The following is an 18,337-nucleotide window of genomic DNA, read 5'->3' on the forward strand; positions in this document are numbered from 1 at the left end:
TCCCTTATCTTTCTGTTACTTGCATAGGCAATCCTAAGGATTGTGGTATCAGCATGAAACTATTATTTCTCTAATAAGCATCCAGTGTTTAGAGCTGTTTAACTCTGTCCTCCATGCCTGATCTGCCAGCATCTAGAGGTTATCTGCCAAGTTGATGAACAGAGAGATTGGCTATGAAACACAAGGTGTGACAGTATGGCAATATGTTATAGGAGGCGGGTGGAGCTCATCAGGGAAGGGGAGGACGAGCGGCTTTGTTCCAAATGTCACAATGCATATTTATGGTCTCGCTGGAGTGGCTCCTTGTGTAAGCACCATTCACCATCCATCAGACAAAAGCACCAGCGTTTCTTCCTGACACCTCGCTTCGTCGGCATCACGTGACGGAATGATCTAAACTGGGTAACCTGCATGGGAGGAGACTAGTGTTTTTTCTTTTTTAGATTGTCCAGTGATGTTGTTCAGACTGGTGAATCAATGTTAATGTAATGTCATTATTCTGGCTAAGCTCGTCTTATAACACCTGCGAATCCCTGGGTGAATTGTTGACGATAGTTTCATTTTAACCCTATAATGTTCCCAGATGCTCTTGTAATCTAACAGAAATAGGTACATTGGGACTAGTCACACAGGCTTTACATCATGCTCTCCCTTCTTTCAGAAGACGCTACAAATTGATATATCAAAGTGGAGTGGGAGCAGATTAGGAGACATGGGAGGGAGTCAGACAGACACACTGATACACACAGAAACAGAGCCTTCAGCATAAGCTCCTCTGAGCTCTCTCCCACAAAGCGGCTCCTCTGGGGAACCGTGTGGTAGCTGGCTGTTCCTGGGCTGTGCGGTGGAGGATGGGCTGGCTGTCTGACTGTCTGTCTGTGGTCCCTCTCCTCAGGGAAGAGAACATGCCTCCAGGGCTGCTGGGGCTGATTTGAGACGGTCCCAGTACTAAGCCCAGGGGGACACCAACCAGGCAGTTCTCTCAGAGTCTCTTTCCAAGCATTCACAGGCACTGGAGCTTGGTGGCTGCAAAGAGAAGACATTCGAGGGGAGGGCTTTCATCTGCACTGTGAGCGGCTCAGTGGATTTCCTCCAAATTACAGGGAGTGATTACGCCCCACCTCCCCTGCAACGCACCGTCCCCGGCTCACCGCAGGGGCCTCGGGGGCCAGCCAACCGTTGTCAACCTTCAACGCTCACCGCTGAGTCATTAAGTGGAAGTGGAGGGATGTGTCATTGGCATGGAAATAATAAGGAGCAAAGCATAAAGCACAGGGGGCAAAAGCGCATCCCTGTGGGTAATCCGCTACAGCCAATAAATTGATTCCGGAAATATTTTTTCATTCTTTAATGGCCAGGATATCACATACCTGTTATGACGATGGAATTCAGAATTGCTGTAATGGAATTGAAAGTCTGGCCATCTGTGTTTGCTGAGAAGGGGTTTTTCTTTGGTATTAGGTGCACCTAAATGGACAGAGCCCAAACATGGGTAGAATCACAAGAGCTTTGAACAAGTCAGCATCGCAAACATCCCTCAGCTCGACGGAACCAGCAGATCCCAACGACTTGCAGAGCGAGGGGGCAGACAAAGTATCCATAGCCCCTTTTTGATGGAAGAAGTGTCACCCGTCACTTCCAAGCTATTACCTCCATACAGTTGGGGATTAGAGAGAGGCAACAGCAGGGTACACAAGGCGTCAACTCATCTTTTTCTTTTTTCTTTTTTGGAAACTCCCCTGAGCTTTTCCATTATCTTCTCCATATCGAGCTTGACCTGGAGAGAAAACCTGGCCTCACAGGGGTCAGCACACAGTCTAGACTGCCCCCCCACATGGAGCAACCTCCCACCCACACACACACACACACACACACACACACACACACACACACACACACACACACACACACACACACACACACACACACACACACACACACACACACACACACACACACACACACACACACACACACACACACACACTCCTATCCTGCATATTGCCTCAGGATACAGGAGCTGTAGCGCCTTCCCACTGCCGCCAACACAGCCCGGACCCTCTCCCTCCCTCTCTCGCACCATTCCCCTATTTCCCATCCACAATAGCATCTCCCACAACTATAATCTTTCTATTTGGCTGGCCCGCCCCCTGGGGTTAAGGGGTCGGGAGATGGAGAGAGGATTTGTCTCTAAACTGACGGGATGGCTGCTGCTGCTGCTGCTGTTGTTGTCCATTTTAGCTGACCACTGTTATTCTGGCTGGTCGGAGCTGACCACAGACCATATGGTATGCTGGAGTAGCGTGTTTGATACCACGTGTAACAACCCCCCTGGTGAAAAGTGACTGTGGTAAAATACCAGTCTTACCGCTGAAAAATGGGTTGTTTTTTAAGATGCAGATTCCCATGGTCATGGCCATGTACTGGGGTGCTTACGGGTTGAGCTACGCCGAGGTGAAGTGGTGACCATTAAATGATTGCCTGAGGCAACTGTCCATGAGTTATGTTTTCAGGAGCCATTAGTGTTTGAGATGGTTCAGCTTGAAACTTCTTGTGGGATGTGTTAGGGAAGAAAATGCTGGGTGTGTGTGCTGTAAATGTCAATGTTGTAAATAACATAAAATAAGATGAAACTTTACTCATCCCTGAGGGGAAAGTGGATCGTTGCACAAGCCAGGGATAGGGTATATGTAATGCAATAGTAGCATAATGTAAACTGTAAACTATGTAGTGTAAACTGCATTCAAATAAAATTTTTCTAAATGTCTTTTATTTAGCCTACTTGAAAAAACTAAAAAAAATATGTATTTCTCATGTGCATAATTATGTAGCCCATATAATTCCAAAGCCAAAGAAACCTCACTGTTAGCGCACCTTGTTATAGTTTAAGCGAAGTTCAAGCTATTTAAAAACTCATGCATTTCTTACAAAACCTTATACATGCAGGATGTCACACAATGCCACTGTCAATACCACTACCATGGTCAAAGACATTCTCCACTGTTCTTTTAACTTCTCTTTGGGGTGGGGGGGTGGGGGGGAGTTTGAGCTGCTGAGGCCCTCTGGGTATTATAACAAAGTAATGCAAAACTGCAGAGATTTATCTTCTCTGAAATCATGTTGTTTCGACTTGAGCAAAACACACAGTCCATGAACATGTAGCATCTTAGGAATTTGCAAGATTACGGGAAACAGTGTGTCAGGTGAAATTGTCAGATATTTCGTAGTTTCTATAATGTTAAATTGTGTTTATGGTCGTTGTTGTGGTATAATAATTGCCTCTAATCCAAATGTCCTTTTAAATCAAGTTTGAAAATGAATTCAGTGTGAGGGAAAAGGTTTCAGGTTACAGTATTGTATTTCAAGTGATTGGTCAGACATTTTCCCTTTTTAGCATGTATGCACACATGCACGTACTTACACACCTCTATGTTACGTTAATGAACACTCCAGAACCTTTGACATTAGCTAGCTCAAGTGACCTGTGGTCAACTCTGGTTTAGGCAATGTTAGTAGCCAATAATAGAACATGTCTGGTCAGTTACTATTTGTGAAGATGTACTCATTTATTTTAGCTTTAAGCTTCTTGTTGCGTTAAGGTTAGGTAAATTAACAGCTCCCCACATTTGTGCTCTATTGACACAATTTTCTAGAATTTAGTCAAACATAGTGGATATGTTCTCAGTTCTCTAAAAACAACGGCATCATATGTTGAGCTTTTCAGCAGCCAATTTATGTCATATGAAACGCTGAACAAAAATCCATCTTTGGGGATAGAACATAGCCTAATTGGGCACATTCCTATTATATGGCATTGTCACATTGCTTGAGAATATACTGTACATCAGTAGTGTGGCAATATAGTACTTGTCTGACTTTATTCTTTCCATCCACGTCAGATAAACTTTATTTTGCCGCGCTACTCCTCCCACAGTTTTGGTAGCATGCACTTGGGCCATATGTCAAATCGACCGGCTTCATCGGGACACGCAGGGGTGCGTTTTGCTAAGAGATACGTTATATAGTTAATTTACATACATTTATTTGTGAATACATTTTCTCCATTGACTTGAATGGGAAAATGCAAAAAAGTTACTTTTATCAAATATGGAGATGACTGACTTCTGACATCATAGATGTCTGACGTCATAGACCACATGAGACTGACAGAATATGTCCATATGGGCATTCCCAGATATGGGCTTAATATTGATGACATCAGGGATCTCCATATGTGGGCATAAAAGGGACAAGGGACAAGGACTGACCATATATGGCCATTAATTCTCTGCAATGAAAAGGACAATGCTATAGTAGTAACCGACTACAAGGATAATGTTGATATCTATATCAGCTACAACCTGATATGCAGATCAATATTTTATTACGCCTGTGCCCAGTGTAGTGTGTGTATTGTAATCTCCAGCAGCTGTCTGAGTGTTTTTCATATACAGTAATAGCGATAACCTGGACAGTTTTCCACAGATTTGGATCAAACATGCCAAATGAATATAGGTCCACTTGCACTGTTTATTTTGTTTTTCAACAAAAGCGGTCAAAAGACAAGGTTAATTCAAATGATTATATGCAGTACAGTACAGCAATGTGGCATGGATGGGGCATCTCTCTGGCTTCCAGTTTCATACATAGTTTGTTGGTTTCATGTTATTTGTGAAAAAAATGCACACTTGTATATTGCCAAAGCAAATTCCTATGTGTGTTACACAATGGTAAATAAAGGAATCTGAATCTGAATACATTATTGGCCTATTGCATTATTCACTTCACTATGTTTATGAATTTCATTTTAGGCAGTCATCATTACACTTTGGCAAGCTCAGGGAATTAACTGCACAAAGCATCCACTTGAATGCATTTTCTACTGCTTCCAAGGCAGTGGATTAGTACAACAAAAGAAAACTTAAGTGTAAACAAAGAGGGCAGATTTTAAAGGCCATAGGGAGAAATTCTCTCTCTCTCTCTCTCTCTCTCTCTCTCTCTCTCTCTCCCCCCAAAATTCCCTTCAAAGCAAAGCAAAGAAAGATTCGACAGGGGACAAGGCGGTGAAGAAAAAAAAAATCCTCATTGAATATTCATTAACCTGTGTCTAGGTGTATACTCGGCCCTTAACCACTCTTGTTTATGACTTAAGGACTTGTAGTGCTGACCTTAGTTTAACACGGCAGCAGATACCAAATTAACCTCTAGCCTCCGCAGGGCTAACCATGCCCTGCTAACAAGCAACCTGTCTAGACACACAAGAAGTACTTTATGATTCACACACAGGTGCGCGCACGCACGCTCACTCACACACACACACACACACACACACACACACACACACACACACACACACACACACACACACACACACACACACACACACACACACACACACACACACACAGGGCTGCACAATTAATCGAAAATAAACAAAAATCGTGAGTTTATGTTTCAGACATATGTAATCGTAAGACTTGGCAATTAATTGGTCAGCTGTTGCAGCTTGCCCTTGTCTCCTCACTATTACACAAAATGTAATATAACCCATTAACCCAAACACTGTTGTTATAATATATGTTAGGGTGGACCTGCTTGACGACTGTTATCTGTTTGCTATCTGTCACTTCCTTAGCAAGATACTGTATGCCCAATGATACGGGATGCAACTGTTGAAGTACAACTCATTTACACTATAAGACGACTCAGGGCGACAAGCGACCTCGAGGTCGCGCCATGTCTTTGCCATCTGGCCAGTGATGTATATCGGACCAGTTACCCATATATGGAGACCCCTGGTATCCATATATGGAGATCCATGTACTGTAAAGTATATGGAGATATGCTGTGAGAGCCCAAACATGCTTGGCCTACTAAGTTATTCATTATGTGAAAGTCCTATGGCGTCTATGACATCTGACATCATACATACAATCCCTTTTATGCCCATACATGGAGATCCCTGTCTGTAGAACCAGCCACACAGATATGGGCGGTCTTTGCCATCTGTCTTGGCCATATATGGATTCTGTTAGTGTGGTATGTGGCCGAGTCAGCATGTGCCGTTTCACATAATAAAGTGCGACCTTCGTTCGCAATTAACATCATGCTATCATGTTTTACTGTGTACCTATACATATCATACTATGTTCCTTTCTGTATGTTATACATCTCATACAGCATCTCCTGGTCACGTAATGTGACCACTGACCAGTATATATTCTCTATGAGTTTAATAAACTTGTGGTTTGATACTGCCTGGTGCTATCTTGCTTTCCGAGCTCACCACTCATATCAAGTGAATCCTCATTCACCACCCCATCGATCGTCTACTAAATTCACAACAACTGCACAACCCATCTCCTTATGTACAGTATCCATCAGGGTCACAGAAGAACAATACAATTACATAACATTTGAAATGATATGCTTATATTATGGTATCAATAAGCACAACGAACAACAAACATTAAGAACATGGTTTAAAGGGAAACATCCTTTTCCAACAAAAAACACCCTTTATTTTATTTTATCACAGTATTGAGCAAATTGAGCGATCCGATTTTGCTATAATCATGCAGCCCACGCACGCACGCACGCACGCACGCACGCACGCACGCACGCACGCACACACACACACACACACACACACACACACACACACACACACACACACACACACACACACACACACACACACACACACACACACACACACACACACACACACACACACACACACACACACACACACACACACACGCATATGATGCTCCCTACATCCTCATCCATTTTACAGCACACTGTCTCATCCCTCCTCTCCCTGACACCAGTTTCCATGTACCTCCCAACCTGTACAGTTTTTGGGTCATGCACCCATGTGTCTCTGGGCTTATCAGATGGCAGACCTTTATCTCTGCCCAGCACAATAACCCATAGCCTCGTCCTGGTCGTTTTAAAATAAGTTAAAATAGTGCTGGCATTAGGAATGAAAAGACATTGGCTCTGCATGAGTCAAATTGTGGTTATTGGTTTGTGTTAATTTCCTTATGCATTTTAATGAAATACTATAACTAACAATACAAATCTAATGTCCACACAATATTTGTATGACAAAATATAATGCATTACTACAACCTGTATTTTTCTTTGGATTGGGAAGCAGCACTGGCTGTATAGTATATCGTAAAGACACAGCAACTGTAGACCACTGCGGAACATCATGTCTTGCATGGCAAATTAAATATCTTGCTGGTGTTTAATTCTATGGATGTTGATATACTGTATCAGATTTGAGCTAAGCTGAAAAGCAAATTGAAACACATTAAGAAACCTAAGTCCTATAGGGTCTGACATGACCAAAAGACCAACCACTACTTTGAGTGCTCGCCACTATAGCCTACTTCTAAATTGTGTTTTACTTTTTGAAGTTTTTTGTATAAGAACAACACACACACACACACACACACACACGCACACGCACACGCACACGCGCACACACACACACACACACACACACACACACACACACACACACACACACACACACACACACACACACACACACACACACACTTCTCTGTAACTTTGTAAAAAACGGTATACTGCTGTGCTACAACTGGACAACTGAATTTCCCCCTTGGGATAATAAAGGTATCTATCTATCTATCTAACATTCTGGATGGGGACCAAAATGCATGGCCCTGGATGGGGACCCAAATGCATTTGGGTCAGAATCAATGGGGGTAAATTTAGGGTCAAGGGTAAGGTACATTTTACCCCCCATTGATTCTCACTTTGAGCTTTGGTCCCATCCAGAGCCTTGCATTTGGGTCCCCATCCGGAATCAATGGGGGGTAAATTTACTATAATATATATTTTTTGTCTTATGAATAAGATAAATACAAAAAAACCTCGAGTCTCCATGGTATGAGTAATCAATAGGAAAAAAGTCATTTTGGGGGTGAACTATACTCCTACACTTTTACACTTTTGAAATAGTTGTACTTTAGCCTACTGAGTGTATTTCCAATTTCCAATACTTTTACAAATATTGTACTTTTACTCCAAAACAATTATTTGACTTTTACTTGTAAGTTAACCGAGTATTTCTAAGTTGCAGTATTGATACTTTTACACAAGTAAACACACACACACACACACACACACACACACACACACACACACACACACACACACACACACACACACACACACACACACACACCTTCTGTAATAGTGGAAATAAGCCTCGGCTTTCTAGGATCTCCTTTTAGTTGACATTGTACCAGTGATTTGTACTGTCATAAAACTGTACTTTTTTCTATTGCAAACTTCTAATAAATTCTTCAATCAATCAATCAATCAATCAATCAATCAATCAATAGTCACGTGCGATGCGATGTTCGGACGTTTAGTCCCCTATCAGCTTCCGTACACCGAGGCTATTCAAGGAAGAAGCAGAGCAGATAGATACATCGTTGGGTGAACGTCCAGGTGGGTTTGATGCTATCTGACATACTAACGGTAATATAACTTGTGAAACATTTAGAAATACTGCGTAGTTAACCAACTCTTAACGTTGCCATTGGATGTAACGCGCGTCCTTAGAACAATAACAGAGCGTTAGCAGCATCAGCCCGGTTCGGTGCGGTCCATATCCAACACAGTAAAGGCAGTTAGCTGAAATGCTATAGCCTAGAAGCAACACACTGACTGAACACATAGCATAGCTCTGTATGTGAATGAGCAGCGGGTGAGAAAAACGCAGTTTCCCCCCGTCGTTTCTCAACACAAGATAGTGAATAGTGAATGAGTGAATTTGCACTCAAGATAACCGAAGATAACCAATGCATTCGCGTTTTCAGCGAGCACAGCACTGACAATAGCAGCTAACGCTAACCTGCTAGTTAGGGTTGCCAACTCCCAGAGTTTCAAATACGGGACACTTTCTAAGGAAACGCGGCGCCGAAGAATCGCATATTTTCGGTTATAAAGTTGGCTAAAACGGGCATTTTCCTATATTAAATCATATTTTTCCTTTCACAATATTAATTCGGGTGTCTTTGGGCCGAAAAATCTGATATTTTCGCTTATAAAGTTGGCTAAAATGGGTATTTTCCTCTATTAAATCATATGTTTCCTTTCACAATATTAATTCGGGTGTCTCTCAATTTTCCAAAACATATCGCCTAGGTCTACCTGGTCCTTATGTGCCCACTCTCTGGTACCCAACACTAGTTTAATCATATTGGCATACAGCAATAACCATTAGGTTTTAAAAACAAAATCAACGCATGCTTATGTTATTTCACATACCAGCCTGTCTGGGGTCGCTTTAGTTGGCAGACAAGATTACTGTAGTGTTCCCAGGAATACCAATATCCATGGCTTATTTTCTGTTGCTTGCCTGCTTTTTCACCTTTTTGTTTAGCCTATCACCTATCATGGATTCATGTCTAATATGTTTGTACACAATCTTCTGTCACACGTTTTTTTAAGACATTAAACAATGTTCTGAGCCGAGCACTGTCGTATGGTCGCTCGCACGCACTCGTTTCGTCTCTCGCAGGCAACTTGTGGAGTGAACCTACAGCCCATGCTTGGGAAGGGAGTGTGTAGGGGGCGGAGACTGTGTCTTAGCAACACTCAGAGCCGTATGTTAATAAGCCAATCAGCTGCTTACAAACAGCGCAGCGCCTCTCACAGCAATGGGATGCAGCACTTATCGTCTCAGAGGAGAGCAGAGTGGAAGTGGAAGCTCTCTGACAGGCAGAATCGCTGTCATTTCTCAATTAAATCATCCCGTCATTCATATTTATCCCCCAACCTTAAAATACGGGACAAAGAGCGTCCCGTTTCAGTTCAATACGGGACACGTCTTTTAGTTTCCAAAAAAGGGACGATCCCGTATTTTACGGGACGGTTGGTAACCCTACTGCTAGTTGTTGTCTGCAGCAGCAGTGGTGGTTCCCAAACTCTTTCATGTCAAGGACCCCCAAATTGACACATATTACCCCGCGGACCCCCATTTGAAAAGATATGCCAGGGGCCCCCAGTTTGACATGCATTTAAGCTACGGACCCCCATCTAACATATCATTTTCGGAGTGTCTGAGTGAGTGTCTGTCTGTCTGAGTGTCTGAGTGTCTGTCTGTTACAGCGTTTCTCCTCAATGATCTGAAATCGCATCACCATAAGCATATGAACACACCTGACATAACTGTGAAGCCCGTTTGTCACTTTCACAAATCATATGCTGTATATTAGCATTTTTATGGTGTATCTATATCTATTCTGCATCTAGCTTGAGGCGTTTCTCCTCAGTGGCTGGAGCAATTGATCTGAAATCGCATCACCATTAGCATATGAACACACCTAACATAACTGTGAAGCCCGTTTGTCACTTTCACAAATCATATGCTGTATATTAGCATTTTTATGGTGTATCTATATCTATTCTGCATCTAGCTTGAGGCATATCTATTCTGCATCTAGCATGAGGCAACATGTTTAACCAGTGTGTGTGTGTGTGTGTGTGTGTGGGGGGGGGGGGGGGGGGTTGTCTGGCCCTGTTACAGATTTTGTCCAAAATCATGCAGATCGGTACACAGTATCTCTGTAGCCATTAAACGGAACGGGTATTTCTTACATTGATGCTCCTACATATTATCATGCAAGCACCAGTTAAAGTTACTTTCCATCCCTCATATACTGTGTGCACAGTGCACATCCCATAACCCACACACTGCACATCATTTCAGAGCTCATATCTTTGAACGGGTAAGGACTAGTTTAATGGTATTTCTATCTCTGAGACCCCAATTTATGTTGTAAAATCAATGTCAATTTAACTCTGGGAGGGGGGGTACCCCCTGGAAGTCCCAGAAGGAACCCTGGGGGTTCCCGGAGACCACTTTGAGAAGAAATGTTCTGCAGCACTGATTGTGTCGTTGAATCCCCCCTCTAGGTTGCTGTCAAAATGAGCCTCAGAAAGCAGACCCCCAGTGACTTCTTGAAGCAGATCATTGGGAGGCCGGTGGTGGTCAAGCTGAACTCGGGTGTGGATTACAGAGGTAGGGGTGGGCGATACTGGATAAAAGCATTATCACGATATGCTTCATGCAGTATCACGATACACGATATTATCACGATACTGTTTTATGCGAGTTTTTAGGTTTATTATGATTATTAGACCCACACATATATTCTATAGATAATCTATTCATTTGTATGCTGCAGATAGAAAGATATATAGCCTAATCTATGATTTTTTAATGATAACATTCAGATTTTTGATTAAACAATTATCATTTTTTACCTCAAAATATTTACTAGTTGGTGTGATGATGGTTCAGGTCATTCAAATGGGTCCCAGAAATGTTTTATGGGTTCCCTTAAAATGTTTTTTGAGTTTTGTGAGCTTGTAGATCGGCTATATTCAAAACAATTTGGCGGGACCTCTCTGGGGGTCTCGACCCACAGGTTGACAACAACCCATGCCTTACCATTGAAACTTGAGGGAAAACAAATTACCTTATGACCAACCAAAGTCAGGAGGTTTGTTATGATACAAGCTTTATGTTTAGAGAATTACTCACTCATTATCATCCTAGCTTTTCGCTTTTCTACTAACAATAATGGCATGGTTTTTATAACTAAGCCAATTATGTAATAGACGCAAAATAGACGCGACGATTTCACCGCGATTCGCGACGACACACGCATGCATCAATGGTGAAAACATAAGCACTTTACAAATAGCAGCAAATAGCTACTTGTTTATAGTTAACTCATACAGGGCCAGATTTCCAAAATATGAATATGAATGTGCGCTTATAACGCCAGGAAATAGCTATTTTGTATCCCCCCAGACCACCTTAACCAGACCACCTTAACGAATGCACGTTCATCATACCATACCACCAGATGACCACTAGAGACCACCATACACCATACACTGACATGGTCCCATGTTAAGCCTGTTTAAATCCACATAACAGGATGAGACGCTGACTTGGTCCTCATTGACTTAACATGGACGGGCCGCCGGTCACCATTTCAGCTCAATACTGTTCAATTCGTGCTTGATCGTCTCTAACCACCATTGGTATGGGCATCGGGACGTATATAGATGCCACACAGAAAGTTTCAGAATCAAAATCCGACCTAGTGAAGCTACGTGAGGGTCGGATGGTTGCATTGAGGCTAACGCTAGCAGAGGCCTGTTGTCAACAGGAAGCCCTGGTTTAAAGGTGACGTCATAATCGTATCCTTTTTTTTCACGGTTTACGTGTGGACATTAGCTGAGGTAAGCTAACCATTTCGCTCCGTCTATAAACACATATTAAAAGCTTAAACAATGCTTTTATATAAAAGTCGCTCCGAGTCGCTCGGCACCAAACGCCATAGTGAACTAGTCGCTCGTAAAGTCGCCCGGCGCTAACTGAGTTAATAAAAACAGAAGCATGGATTTACAAGGTGATCTAAATCATCTCATCAATACTGCCAGAACACACAGCTATGGATGAGACTCCAGCACAGTTCAGCTTTGCAAGCAGTGAGATGGCTGATAGCGATAGCAGGACGGATAAGTAGTTTGCGTCCTGTTAGTTTAATGCATCCATTGTGAAAAATATGCTTCAAAGAATGCAGGCCAAGCTGCATCACTGCTTTTAAGTCCCGTTAAAGTGAAACTAAATCGTGGACCACTGTGCCGTGCTCCTGCACACACAGTATCACAACTCAGTCAGTGCTGTAGACACTCTGTAGCCTGTCTGCGTGCTGCCCGGGGGAGGGGCTGTGAAAGCAGGGGACAGATCCTCAAACTATATGACACGTTGAGCCGCGACACGTTATAGCTTGTAGATCTGTTCTTTTTGGCGAATTACACCACCGTACTATAGAAGTATAAATTAAGCAATAGAGCTGCGACTCATGGAACGTGCACTCGCTGTATATCCAGAGCCTTTTCTAAATGACTGTTTGTATCACGAGAGAAACGATATTCTGAAATGGCCTATCGTGGCAAAGCTGTATCGCCGAGACGATAATTATCGCCATATCGCCCACCCCTATACAGAGGTAACGTTACATTTTAAAACTGCAACTGTCTCTGACTGTGATTGATTGATTGAATACTTTATTAGTCAGAAATGTAAACGGCACAAAGCACAACTACATTAAACTCACTGACATTGCAGCTGTACACAAAGCTTTAATTACCTTGAGTCTTTCTATCTGCAGTTGTTTTCATAAAAATCCACCTTAGACATGTTATGAGCTACTTTCTGCCAATAAATTCTGTGCAAGTGATAATTTGTTGTAAAGTGTTGGACTATAGAAGCACTCGTTGGAAATCTCTCAATGGTCCTGCACACCACCACCTGTTGCACATAATGCAGGAGGCAGCACAGAGCACTGTAACAAGACTGAAAACAAACGCTTCCAAACTCACTTGTACGGAAGTTTTTGACAAAGTGGAGTTGGCTGTGACGCTTGATTTGGAATCAGTTCTAGGCGCACCCGCTCGTTTTCTATTGACCATGACGGAGGCATGCCATCTCAGTCGACCTTGATCCATGTGAGACAGCGAGCGAGTTGCCATGTCGAGCGTTGCACCGTTAGAAGTTGTAAACCAGGGGGACAGAATAGTAAATCTTCATCCCCCTGACTTTCTGCAGTCCAATCGAACACAAAGGAGCGCTCCCTAGCACCGGTTCAGCCAATCAGAAGCTTCTGCGGGCGGGGTTTTCCAAGAACTAATGTGCGATTCCAAATAACGTGTCTGTAACATGTCATACTCATATTTGTAGATAGCCCAATAATGGCTGTGATACATTTCCTGTATTCCATTCCAAATATACAGAGAGGCCTATCACCTGTTTCCAACGTCCCATCGTGCATTGCGCAGAAGCTGTGCGGTATTTCCGGCGTCGCAGCCGAGTGTGATCTACAAGCTCACAGTGGTTGCATCTGCGACGCGACGTGAGCTTGTATGTCTGCTGTTAACCGGCTGTGTCCCACAAATAATACTACAGTAAATTCTCGCGGAAACAGGTGGATAGATCGGTCTCATCCCCGCCCGGTTAGCAGACTGATCGCGTCTGCATTTAAACTTTTAGCACAATGTACTCAACCAATTATGAATTCCTAAGATTTGGAGTCAGATATTGTGTTCTAGAAAGTTCTGGCAAAAAATGTGTTTAGTAATATATCTCCACTTTTCCACAGACAACATTCTCTTCAGGTGAGGGGCCTGGAATGAGTGCAGGACTGAAACTTCCTTTGGGAATAACAAATGCATGGGGCATACAGTTGGCAGGTGGTGTGAACACCAATCGCAACACACCTGGCAATTGTGTGCCCCATACGTTTGTGCTTCCCAAAGGAAGTTTTCATTTGTTCAGACCAGCAGTCATTTCGGATCCGGCCCTGTCGCTGACAGAGAATGTAGTCCGCGTGAAGCTCGTGGAAAAGTGGAGATATTTTACTAAACGCCAGGACTTTCAAATGGTTATGAAACTAGAGGACTATCTGACTCCACGTCTTGGGAAGTAATTATTGATTGAGTACACAAGCGGCGCTACACGTTTAAATACCGTCACGATAAGTCTGCTAACCGTAGCAATCTATGGCTGTATATTTGGAATACATGATGAAATGTATGTACTGTAAGATCACAGCCATTCTAGGTCTAATTTGTAGATGCCTTCATTCTGAGATTATATTTAAACTGTTGAGCACATGGTGCATTCTGCCTGATGAATATTAATCAGTAAACTTTACAGGTGGAATCCTCAGTATTGAATTTAAGTCTGTGTCTATAGGTGTCCTAGCCTGCCTGGATGGCTACATGAACATTGCAATTGAGCAGACAGAGGAGTATGTCAATGGCCAACTCAAGAACAAGTATGGAGATGCTTTTCTAAGAGGAAACAATGGTAAGTCCTCACTTAAAGCTACAAACCCTAACTTTCATGGCCTATCCAATATGAGCTTCAGGCCGGGTATTTTATTGGTGCTAGAACAAAGTGCTCATCACCTTACTTTAGAGTTGAAAGGTTTTTTTGTTCCACATGAACCTTCTTCCTGTATATAAATGCTTTAGCAAATTGTTTTAAAAGATCTTATTCACACAGTCCTGTTGCCTGGCTCCAGACCCTGAATCGCTAGCCTCGCATGAATTGCTTGCCTCGCATTCAGGGTCTGGTGACGAGAAGGCTGGCCCAATCGGGATCAAGATAAGTCAGTATGAACCAGAGCCCTCTATTGGAGAGTCCCGTCGCCTCCGTTCACTTCATGGGGACAGGTCTTCTACATGAACATCTAGGCCTATTGGCGAATGTTTAGCCTGGCCTGTTAACTACGACTCGCGGTACACTGCAAACGCAGCATATGAAAATGGCGGTGCGTTTGTATTAATGCAGAGAAAAACGTAAAATGCAAGATGTAAAAATAAGGGAAAGTGGTCTGTGTACATGTACACTATATTGAAGCTGTGAATAAACAATGACCTGTATTGCCAGCAATATCCTATGGTCCTTTTGTGGTACAAAAGGACCATAATTTTTACAAGGCACATTTTCCTGTGCCTTGTAAAATTACAATAAAGTAAAAGTTGAATTAAATTGCACTAAACACAATTCAGAAGCACTCAAGTTAAGTTGCTGTAAATAAATGACAAGAGATATAGAGATTTGGAATGCACCATTACATTAATTATTCATTGATTCTACTTTTTTTTCCTTCTTTTTTTCCCCCCCAGTTCTATATATCAGCACCCAGAAGAGGAAAGTGTAACGATGAGACTTGTTTTCTTTTCTTTTTGTTTCTCTGTCATTGATGTGTCAATGGATAACTGGTCCCAAGAGTTTGTTTTTCGTTTGTTTTAATGCCTCTGCCTTGAAGAGTGTTTGGTTTTGTAAAAGTGGAATCATTTAATAAATTCTTGGTTGTTTTTGAAAGTCTGTTTTGAGTTATTTTAAAAGCTTGGAATAATTAAGCATACGGTATGAGCATTTACTCACGTCTGTTTTTTTTTGTTTTGCTGAATCAGAGGGATAATGTATTATGACAGTATAAAGTTAGGCATTTTGCCTGACCGTCATTGTACTTGACCTGCCTGGTTAAACAAAATACAAATCCCCCCAAACTAGATGTTCATTTAGGTCTTAATTATGTTATACATACGATTCGTAACCACGCTCATTTTAGCCACATGGACTGTGTTGAAGGTTAATCTATCGTTCAATGCTGGGACGTGAGTCTTTTTAATTCACAATTCTTTCCAGCGCAGGTTTCATTTCATGAATAATTTACATACAGTTGAAGCTTTCTCCATGTGCAACAATCTGAATCTAAAACACTTAAACTGGATCAGTAAATCATGAGGCAAATTTAGATGCACAATCCTTTTGGAAAGTGTCCTTGACAAATATGGTGTATCACTTTTGTCGAGTGACACTTGTTGAAAGGGCAATGTTTGTGATGAATAAACTAGACTGTAATTTACTGATTTCCTCTTTGACCTCAATTGAAAGCTGGTATGGAAAAACTCACTACCCAAAGTGCTCATATTAAAAGCAAACATCTGCAGACTTATTTATTTAATTTAAACCTTTAGTTTATTAACACATTGGATGCCCACGATGCGCCAACTCATCAAACTCTTTGATGTCTCCCTATGCCCACGGCGCGTTTCACGCATTGTACAGTATGCTATAGCTTACTTTACTAGGCACCTGCCTGTGAAGAGAAACACTCCAATATCTGAAATTCGATGGGAGATCACGTGACCAGGAAGTTGCTGCTCCTCATTAGCCTGTGTTATTGGATTCACAAAAGTGCAATCTAACTTTTAAATCACTTTCATGTTTAAAACCCAGCCTTCTCTACCGGTCGTTGCAAAAGCACTGATGCCCACGATTGTCATTTTTCTCTTCTGAGTGAAAGAAAATACTATAGCGAAAAATTTCAGGGTATACTCGGATTACATATACTCATTACTGTATTTGGTTTTGTAAAAGTGGAATCATTTAATAAATTCTTGGTGGTTTTTGAAAGTCTGTTTTGAGTTATTTTAAAAGCTTGGAATAATTAAGCATACGGTATGAGCATTTACTCACATCTGTTTTTTTTTTGTTTTGCTGAATCAGAGGGATAATGTATTATGACAGTATAAAGTTAGGCATTTTGCCTGACCGTCATTGTACTTGACCTGCCTGGTTAAACAAAATACAAATCCCCCCAAACTAGATGTTCATTTAGGTCTTAATTATGTTATACATACGATTCGTAACCACGCTCATTTTAGCCACATGGACTGTGTTGAAGGTTAATCTATCGTTCAATGCTGGGACGTGAGTCTTTTTAATTCACAATTCTTTCCAGCGCAGGTTTCATTTCATGAATAATTTACATACAGTTGAAGCTTTCTCCATGTGCAACAATCTGAATCTAAAACACTTAAACTGGATCAGTAAATCATGAGGCAAATTTAGATGCACAACCCTTTTGGAAAGTGTCCTTGACAAATATGGTGTATCACTTTTGTCGAGTGACACTTGTTGAAAGGGCAATGTTTGTGATGAATAAACTAGACTGTAATTTACTGATTTCCTCTTTGACCTCAATTGAAAGCTGGTATGGAAAAACTCACTACCCAAAGTGCTCATATTAAAAGCAAACATCTGCAGACTTATTTATTTAATTTAAACCTTTAGTTTATTAACACATTGGATGCCCACGATGCGCCAACTCATCAAACTCTTTGATGTCTCCCTATGCCCACGGCGCGTTTCACGCATTGTACAGTATGCTATAGCTTACTTTACTAGGCACCTGCCTGTGAAGAGAAACACTCCAATATCTGAAATGCGATGGGAGATCACGTGACCAGGAAGTTGCTGCTCCTCATTAGCCTGTGTTATTGGATTCACAAAAGTGAAACCTAACTTTTAAATCACGTTCATGTAAAAAACCCAGCCTTCTCTACCGGTCGTTACAAAAGCACTGATGCCCACGATTGTCATTTTTCTCTTCTGAGTGAAAGAAAATACTATAGCGAAAAATTTCAGGGATTACTCGGATTACATATACTCATTACTTTTACGCTGAGGCTCCAAAACAAGGTAAAATGGTGGGTTTCCATGGTAACCTCCGATTAAATCTTGAATAATCTTGGGCACCCGGTTGGACACACAATGCATTTACCACAAGAAAACCAACCTCAAACATGGTAACCGGATAAAGTTAATTGAGGAGAGCTGTGAAGTAGTAACATAAGCTGTACATGCATTAGAATCTGATCAACATTTGAAGTAAACCTTTAAAGTTGA

At 41.9% G+C, this 18,337-nt stretch overlaps 1 protein-coding gene across 2 annotated transcripts; it reads left to right on the forward strand.

Moving 5' to 3' along the window:
* Nucleotides 1–8,432: 8,432 nt before the first annotated feature.
* lsm6 (LSM6 homolog, U6 small nuclear RNA and mRNA degradation associated) lies at nt 8,433–15,957 on the forward strand. Of its 2 annotated transcripts, none has more exons than XM_080721221.1 (4): nt 8,433–8,496; nt 10,969–11,074; nt 14,828–14,941; nt 15,766–15,957. In XM_080721221.1, the coding sequence occupies exons 2-4, from the start codon at nt 10,981–10,983 to the stop codon at nt 15,798–15,800; spliced, it is 243 nt and encodes an 80-aa protein (XP_080577347.1). In that variant the 5' UTR covers nt 8,433–8,496; nt 10,969–10,980; the 3' UTR covers nt 15,801–15,957. The 2 variants fall into 2 exon arrangements, with proteins under 2 accessions (XP_080577347.1, XP_080577346.1); XM_080721220.1 differs by having other exon boundaries at nt 8,463–8,526.
* The last annotated feature ends 2,380 nt before the right edge of the window (nt 15,958–18,337 follow it).

Source organism: Nannobrachium achirus, assembly GCF_963921795.1.
Source record: "Nannobrachium achirus genome assembly, chromosome: 3".
Lineage (NCBI taxonomy): Eukaryota > Metazoa > Chordata > Actinopteri > Myctophiformes > Myctophidae > Nannobrachium > Nannobrachium achirus.